The sequence below is a fragment of the Euprymna scolopes genome, chromosome 26, assembly GCF_053919585.1.
Source record: "Euprymna scolopes isolate OS-2025 chromosome 26, ASM5391958v1, whole genome shotgun sequence".
In the NCBI taxonomy this organism is placed as follows: Eukaryota; Metazoa; Mollusca; class Cephalopoda; order Sepiida; family Sepiolidae; genus Euprymna; species Euprymna scolopes.
This window is the reverse complement of record NC_136507.1, coordinates 42,642,282-42,651,540: the sequence shown is the minus strand read 5'-3', so window position 1 is coordinate 42,651,540 and position 9,259 is coordinate 42,642,282. Positions and strand designations below refer to the sequence as shown.

At 30.7% G+C, this 9,259-nt stretch overlaps 1 protein-coding gene across 5 annotated transcripts in view; it reads right to left on the bottom strand.

The window, feature by feature from the left end:
- Positions 1–4,389: 4,389 nt before the first annotated feature.
- LOC145247995 (annexin A4-like) overlaps positions 4,390–9,259 on the bottom strand; it is a 149,913-nt gene continuing 145,043 nt past the window's right edge. For all 5 annotated transcript variants that reach the window (XM_080109667.1, XM_080109668.1, XM_080109669.1 and 2 more), the window contains 3 exons: positions 8,706–8,781; positions 5,539–5,651; positions 4,390–4,534 (listed from right to left, as the gene is read on the bottom strand). In XM_080109667.1, the coding sequence (XP_079965793.1) occupies positions 4,412–4,534; positions 5,539–5,651; positions 8,706–8,781 (312 nt within the window). In that variant the 3' untranslated portion in view covers positions 4,390–4,411. The remainder of the gene's footprint in view (positions 4,535–5,538; positions 5,652–8,705; positions 8,782–9,259) is intronic.

The following is a 9,259-nucleotide window of genomic DNA, read 5'->3' as shown; positions in this document are numbered from 1 at the left end:
ATCGTTTAGTTGTAAATAAATACAATAAAACTGTAAAATTCTAGACGGATTTGATTCAAGCATTCATAAAATGCACCAATTTAAACAATGGATAAAAAAAAAAAATAATAATGGTGATTTACAAGTCAATCAAGAGTTGGAAAACTGGTTGATATTAATCGGTGGAGATTGATATGGCTATCTGAGAACTTGCTAAATTAAAAAAAATTTTTTTATGGAAATCACTCTAGATAACACATGAAGCCATAAAGGAGTTAACATGAAAGATGATTCTCACAAAGACAGAAGTAACCTATTGGCCTTAGTCTTGAAAAGATCAATTCTATAACTAAAAGGAAAACAGTGAGCAGAAAGAGAGTTCCACATGCCTCCAGAGGAAAAGGGGGGGGGTCTTTGAAAAGCAGACGTTCCAGTGACTTATCAGAAATGTATGCAAATGCACACACAATTTTTTGTTTTTATTCATATTCCAGATGATGGTGGTCAAAGAGTGATCAAGGATCAATAAAAAAAAAAATGCCAACCCTTGAAAATAATTTAACTGTACTTGGGAATAATATCTTCATTTTGTTACCATTTTATTTTACCACTTGGCCTGATTTTGCTCCAATCAAAACATGCATTTTTATAGTAAGACATATACTTGTGCAAATAAAATTTATACTAAATGAATATATAGCACTACTTGTCATTAAGCACTATTTTATAAACATGATTCAGGAGATTGTTTGCTGAATCTCTATGAACAAAATTACACTTGCAATATATATTTTCAAATTTTCTATATATATATATATATATATATACCAGGTTAGAGGTATTCAAGAATGATAACTAATGAATTTAACGAGATTATTAAGAGTGCTCAATATAAGAAGAGAAGATATATTTTTAATTAATATAAACAAATTTACATGGCTGTGACACTGGACATGCAGGTTTTGAGGATTGGTTTCTTCTGTGGAAAGCAACAATTTATTTACGAGGACTTCTGGTTTTAACCAAGTATTTGTCTGAAACATTAGCATGTCCAGTGTCACGATCATGTAAACTTGTTATTTACATGATTATATGTTATATATATTAAATGATGTTATGTTATATATATTAAATAAACTGTGAGAATCAGCTTTCTTAGCCAGCTCAGACTTTTTGATTTACACTTGTATATAGTGCTCAATGCTTTCCAAGACAGAGCTTTATAATATTTAAAAGTATTCCATGTTTTAAAAAATAAAGCAAAGAATACATAATCAATTTTAAGTATTACTACCAATATATATATATATATATATATATATATATATAGATAGACGAATATTGGCTGAAGAGAGCTTGATAAGGATACCTTAAACAGGCCTTATTATCGGGCTTGAAACCGACGGTACCAATGATCTGTCTCAACTAACAACTTTCTGTACACAATATATATATATATATATATATATATATATATATATATATATATATGAACAGATACAGACCAGATGTTATCAACAAACCAATGATTTGTTACCAAAGTTGTTGATAATACTCAACATGAAACCAATGTTTTGGTCATAATATCTAGTCTGTATCTCTTTTAAATAACTATGTTGGACTTTTACTCTAATTATTAAGCACTTTGGTCAATTTTTCTTTAAAAGTCTGAAACAATTGCATGTGCAATTAATAAAGCTGAAACTTTTTTGAGATGAGCATTAAATGTGTGTTTGTTTTTAATGAAACGGAATATTACAAAACTATTTATAGCTCTAGCATTGCACTATTGAGCCGTCTTAAAGAAGTTTGTGCTGTTAATATATGTTCGAATACAAAATTGAAATTTTTTTTCCAATGATATAATATATTTAATGAAGAATGATGTAGAAAAGTTCCACTAATCTCAGCTTACAGCAAACAATATTTACAAAAACGAGAGGCACTTGAATTTGTAAAAAGTGATGTTGGAGCGCTTTAAATATTTTTTTGATTCCTGCCAAAAACAAAAACCCCCAAAACACAAAAGCAATAAATAAAAAAAAAATCACTGAATATAAAAACTTCTTTCAGATCTTTTTATCAAAATAAAGGCAACAGAAAGCAAAATCGACGGACTGGTTGTTACGTTTTACTCAGCTTCACAAATACATTTGCTTATGATACAAACTCCCTCCAAAAACCGAGTTGATTGAAAAACAGTAAATTTGAGATTGCAGCAAATACAATAGCAAGGGAAATTATTTCAGATCACTTCACGTCGAATATGAAGAATGATTTTCAAAATTAAAGTATAAATTCATCCCAAAAAGTAGTTTATAAAAAAACTTTATTGAAACTAAAAGAACCCCTCGGGTTGGGATCTATTTGTTTCTACTTTATTCTGATAAATACTTATTTCATTTTATAAAATGGAAAGTTTCTTGAGGCATTTAAAATTTTAACTTTTGAGGTAACTATATTAATTTAAATATATTTTTAAAAAAAAAATCAACATATTTGTTTAGTTGAATTTTTAGATGTTATTTCCTTTCAAATTTCCAAGTTACTTTTAAAATAAAATTGTATTAAATTGAAAATATATATTTTTTAATGTATTAATATTAAAACTACTAATAAATTGCAAATAGATTTTTTAAAAATCGTTCAAAGAAATTTCTTTAAAGTGATTAATAAATTTATTGTTTGTTGGTGTAAATATCAAATTTAATTTTTATTGGGTTTCAAATGTGGTTAATGCCAAATATCTTATATCAATTTTTTTAGTACAAAAAAAAGAAGGGGGAGGGTCACTTAATTTAAAATATTATTTATATAATGTTATTTATGTCATATTGATTTCTTTAAATTTATAAAACACATATCGAGTAAAAAAAAAATACTTTAGACTTACATAGATTTGATTACTTGGATATTGATAAAAACTGGTATCTTAGTAATAGGTTCCAGCCTATTCCTTTTTGTCAAACAATCATTTTTCTACTTGTGTATGAATATAAACTTAAAAAAATGAAAAATAACAGATATATAACTATACAAATATTTACTTCTCAAAATCGGAACAGAGAAGGACCAAGGCAGCAGATCTTGTACACACAAAGTGTTCAATATCTTTTCAGATAGAGCTTTATAACAATAATAAATAAGTCACATTTATTTTTATATATTATCTCTCTCTATTTATAAGAAATAAAAGACGAGAATTCAATGTTAAATAAAACTTTATTATTGATCTGATGATGTAATAAAGTTTTAACTTTGAATTTTCATCTTTTATTTTTTATATTAATTGCTCCACCTAACCGTGTAGAGCTTTTTTTATCTTGATAGTTTCTTTGTTTAAAAATTATTTTTATCTTTATCAATTTTATTTATTACTCTCTCTCTCTCTCTCTATATATATATATTATTATAATATGGCTCGAACACATGGCTATGGTTCACATATATTTAAGGAAAGCAAAACTGGTTGGAGTCAGAGCTGCGAATTGGAATGTGAACACGTAGTGGTTTACTTGTCAACTTATTGCCAGTTGTTGCTTCTCCACACAGACTTTTATTATTATATCTAACGGAATAAATCCATCCTATATTTTATATTCGTGTATTGTTTTCCCTTCGTCAATACAGCATGTGTGTGTGTGATCCAAAAAGGTTATAGTTAAATTTACTAAATGAGTAATTCTGTAAACTCCAAAGGAATATGAATATTAATACTAATATTTATAGGAGATTCCTCACCAGATAAAAAAGCTGAATAAACCCAAAATGGAACGGAGCTTATATATATTATATATTAGTATAATCTTCTCTTGTCAATATTTTTAATTAAATGCTTCTTTTTAAGTTACATAAATTGAATATTATACATTGAAAATTTCAGATCAAAAAATTATTCAGCCAATAACTGTGTGGATTATAGACACACATGGACGTTTGAATATGTGTGTGTGTGTGTGTGTGTGTGTATACATGTGGAAAATGTTTGAAGGCGTAGCATTGGTTCAATCATGGAGAAACAAATATTATGTATATAAAATAATATATTAATGGAAACTGAATGGCTACATAAATGCAATCAGTTTTCAATCTCAGATCTCATGATTCCATTTTAATATTGAATTATATTAATTTGTTTTTTTATAAATATGTGTTTTTGAAGACATAAAATTATTTCTCATTCTGTTTGCTTTTAAGTATTTTCATCAAAAGTGTACACTATTTTTTGTACCCACACCCGTACGTTATCTGCTTCGTTAAGTATTACAAAGTTTTAAGCATTTGAACATATAAATTTTCTACAAATAATTAAACTTGCTTCATGTATATAAATGGAAAAGTAAAACTTAGGTGGAAACAAAAAAAAAAGAAAGGTACACTAAAAAAAAGAAAAGAAAAAGAAAGCAAATATTTTTGTTTTGTTTTTCACTCATTATTCCCCGAGAAGTCCCAAGAGCAACTTCTTGTAGTCTCCACTCGTATCTGAAGAAACAGCATGAGCCAGACTCTTGCCGTACATATGCTGGTAGGCAGCTTTGATGCTTTGAAGGTCAATCTGAAAATGGGAATTAAATTAAATTAAAACACAGTTTTAATCAATAATTAACAATAATTTATCATAAATAAAATCGAATATTAATTTATATCTCAACATAATAGAAAAAATGATCAATGTATTCTCTTTATTTATTTTTTAAAGTTTAAAATGATTATTTTATTTTAAATCCTAGCTTGATACTCTGAAAAAAAATAACCTGTGAACATAAAATTCAAACCACACCCCTAACAGTATTATCACACATGACAATAAGAACTAATAGCCTGAAGAATAGAATGGATGCTAATAATAATAGAAATAAGTACAATTAGGAACATCAATAAGTGATAATGCTAAACTCTTTAATTAAGATAATCAAGATGGACAAGTAAACGTATAACAATTAAACAATTAAACCTTTACAGACATAAGAAAACTCTTTGGTTTAACCCTCCATACAGTAATAATATAAAAACTAACATTTCAAGGAAATTCTTTAGATTAATAGAAACATCATTTAAAACACCCACATAAATACAGTACCATTTTAAATAAAACATAAAAATTCCATCGTCCACAATGCCTAAACCAGTTCAAACACTCATTGTCTCTAACAATAAGAACATCACAAAAGCTCAGATAGTTCCATTCTCCTTAAATCCCCATAATAATTATAATTGCCAAATATCCACTCCAGAATGACTGCATACATATGTAATTTATGTTTGCACGATTAAATACTATATTTCTCTTACAAGTACTAATGATTTGCAAACTAATTTGAATACATAATAAGCCCCTTACCTTTACTGCAACAAATTACCTATCATTCCATATTTAGACCTCTGGTATATCTATACATATAAATAACAAAAACTTAATATTTCCAAACAAATTATTCAACACCCTATAATTAACTTTGTGAATAATATAAATTTATTACATCATAGTAATTTCCCCTCAAACCAATATACAAATAATCTACTCAACAATGATAAAATTTCAAACAACGGATTGCTTACCTCACACCTAGATACAATAACTCTAATAAGAGTGTGGTCTTTTGTGCCCAATCCACTGAGAGCTTTGTGAAGGCAGTTAGCAAAGAACTCCGGACGATTACGGGAACAGGTAACTAAAAGGAAATAAAGCGTTTTAATTACACAGGAATTAATTGCATTACGTGAGAAACATGGCAAGATAATAAAGATTCAAAACACTTGTCAGTCATATGCTTAATAAGTTATTTACAATTTGTGAACTGTATGCATGGGCTGTCAGGTCCCAGCCTCATATAACTATTAAGAGATGGTCATTCAAGTCACCCATAAGGAGCTTCACGTGAAGCCTTATTGATTTTATTTGAAGGCAATAGTAAAGTTTCTTCAATTATGTTAAGTGAAAAATTTCAAAAAAGTTACAAAACGTCTTCTAGCATCAAAAACCCTGGCATCATCAAAGTTAGTAGATGTTGGATATCTAACAGCTGCGGTTGTTCAAGAGATCTCACTTTCAGTTCCTTCAGTAGAGGAATGTTTTACCATCAAACTTTCTCAAGACGTCACACGTCATTCAAGATACCACAATGCAATAGATATAGCACAGAGAAGAGAAATGTGTCAGCAGAATAAAATGCATATCAACTGGGTAAAGGAATGCACTGACCAAAAGCAGAATCCTATTTAATGCCATCATAAATAATCAAATATTTTTCAATCATCATTTTCAAATTTCTCATAGTATTCATCATCATTCAACTGACAATCTATCCATCTCATTAACACTTATCCTTTAGTGGGTTTTGTCTCTGATAAATGGTGATAAACTAGTGAAAACAAATTGCTTGAGATAATCAATAATTATACCAGCTTGTACGAAGGAATATGATAAAACCATGTATGCTATCCTGCTCGACAACCGCCAACCCCAATGTTGTGTGCCATGATCTCCTCCATCTTCTCTTCTGGTCGTGTTATCATCTCTCACATTGGAGGCTGTCGAGGGGTGTGCAGTGGCTCACAAGTAGATAAAAATAAAACACAAACTTTGACACATTCAGCAAATATCAGTTACACTCTGGGTGTGTATGTGACACCATCGACCCTCTGAATGCTAAGATCCACATCTATGTCTTCTGCCGAGGTTGTGTTTTTCAGTTGCCATCAGCTCATCTGGATCTATTCTGAGTCACAATCTTTCTTCGGCTAAGACCAACTGCAAATTCCTCAACTTTGTCATCAACTGTTGCAAAGCCAAAACCCTCGTGAACTATCGCAAAAGTCATTAACATTTAAAATGAACTAGAACAAATAAATAGAGGATATTGCAAAGGCTGCTGCAAAGAAGGTGGATTCCCTCTATCGAGCTACTCCCACCTGAGAGTATCCTGTATCTTTACAAAGCCACCATTCGCCCATGCATGGAGTATTGTTGTCACATCTGGGCATGTGCATCTACAACTAGTCTCTCCCACTTAGATGAAGTCCAAAAAAGAGTTGTCAATCTAATCGGTCCTACTTTATCAATTAAACTCCAGCCCCTGTCTCATCGCCGCAATGTTGCATCACTGTGCCTGTTTTATAAATATTTTAATGGAATGTGTTCCGATGAACTTGTTTCACTTGTACCCCCTCGACATACATATCCCCGACAAACCCGTTTAGCAATAAGATCTCACCCCTTCACTGTTGTTGTCCCTAAATGCCAGAAAGCTTTTTATTCTAATAGTTTTTTCCCTCAAACAGCTAGACTTTGGAATTCCCTTCCTGCTGCCTGCTTCCCTGGCTGTACTGATATGCAGAAGTTTAAATGTAACAAACAAATATCTTGTTAATCTTTCCTAGACATGGCCACAAATAGTAGTCCATTATGTCCAAGTGGCGATATATTTTGTAAGGGGTGAACATGAGTAAAAAAAAAAAATGGGGCATAAAATAACTCTCCCACACCTTGATTAATAGTTCTATTCAACTTTCTTTTGTGTCCCTTTGTGAACAACTTCCCATACCTTTGTTCTGTTGTTATATATTTTTTCTTCTTTTTTTATAATATCACAGGAGAACCATTTGTAAATACACAGTTTTGTTTATATTAGTTTGTATTTAATATCTGTAGAACAACGCCAATATCAATATCTTCATTAGTTTCCTTTGTTTTTTTTTCTTTTTTAGGTTTGATTCTTTTGTTTTACTATAAAACTATATACCGCCCCTTGATAACTGCTGACTCCCACACTTGTGTGCTATTGTTGCCTTCTTGTTCTCGTATTGGCTGTGTCATTTTAATGATTGCTGAAGAAATGAGCACTGGTTTACAAATAAAAGCAATAAAGATTCACAAGAGGAACATAAACTCTGATGCATCGTATAGAACTCACTTGTGCTCTGAGCATGTGTGATACTGTCACATAATATAGAAAAGTATCCCCAAATTTTGTTTGTTGAAGCATCTTTGTCGAGCAGTTGATCAGCTGATCTTCTTAAGCTCTGTCCAATCTATAAACCCTCGTGAATTTGTCAACTGCTGTAAACTAACTCTGACTCATAAATATACTGACTCAGGACCAGAAACCTTAAGCGTCTTATCTTTATCTAAGAAGAAAATGATTTGCCCTCTCGACCATGCCGAGCTGACTACTCATTTTCAATCACATTTTTTTCCTTGGTAAATCACCCCCCTCCCCTTTACTGTCCAGAGTCATGGCTCTTTCTACTATTGACAACCCTTTTCTTCCTGGTAAATCACCTCCTAACACTCCTCGAATTTCGAACTGGAGGAAAGACAGTCCATAGTAGCACAACACAGCAACCATTTCATTTTATGTTGAATGCAGTCATTTTGATAAAAAATTTTATGCTTCAAGTTTTTATCTTCAAATATTTAATAGATTCGATTTGGTATGTGGATAGTTTTATAGATTAATTTGTTTTATAGGCGTATATTTTTCTAAATAAATCATAAATAGTTAAATTCTGACTGATAAATGGCACCTGAAAAAAGCCAGAAACATTGTGATGAGGACGAAGATAGTGTAAATCATAACAACTTCTTATATTAGAAATATAAACATGCAGATCAATAGTTACTGTTCAAGAGAGAAAAAGTTAATTTGTTCAGTCCCAGATAATTGGTCTAGTCACACCTGCCCCTCCCAGTCATTGTTCAAAAGTAATCATACAGTTATACTTACTTAAAGCTTTGAATCCTGTCTCCAAATCTCCAGAAGTTTCAGATTTGATAGAATCAATAATATCTTTGCCGGAAATCTGGAAAAGTAAGAAAAAAAAAAAAAAGGTCAAGAGTGTCAAATCTTCTTAAACAGAGTGAAGAAAATTCATTGATTAAAGAAAGGAATATGTAATAAAATCAAGAATTCTGATTGGCTGGAATTCTGAGCGAGAACTACTAAACTACAAAAATGATCCTAGAATGTAAATCCTTGCATTTAATCTAATAATTTTTCTCATGAATGAAACAAAAATATTTGTGTAGATTACTTGCTACAAGTGCGTGTGTGTGTGTGTGTGTGTGTACAGGGTGGAATGATAAAATTGTCGCCCTAGAAAAGACGACATGATTCCATTTTCGTTTGATGAAAACTTGTTTTCTTTTTTTGTGACAGACCATCTACTAGTTAGCCAGTTGTGTACAAATCCCAAGAGTGATAAGAGCCTTCTATCATGTCTGAAAGTGACACAATGTTCAACAAGTGAGATAGGAGAAATGTGAAGGGGTCACTGTCAT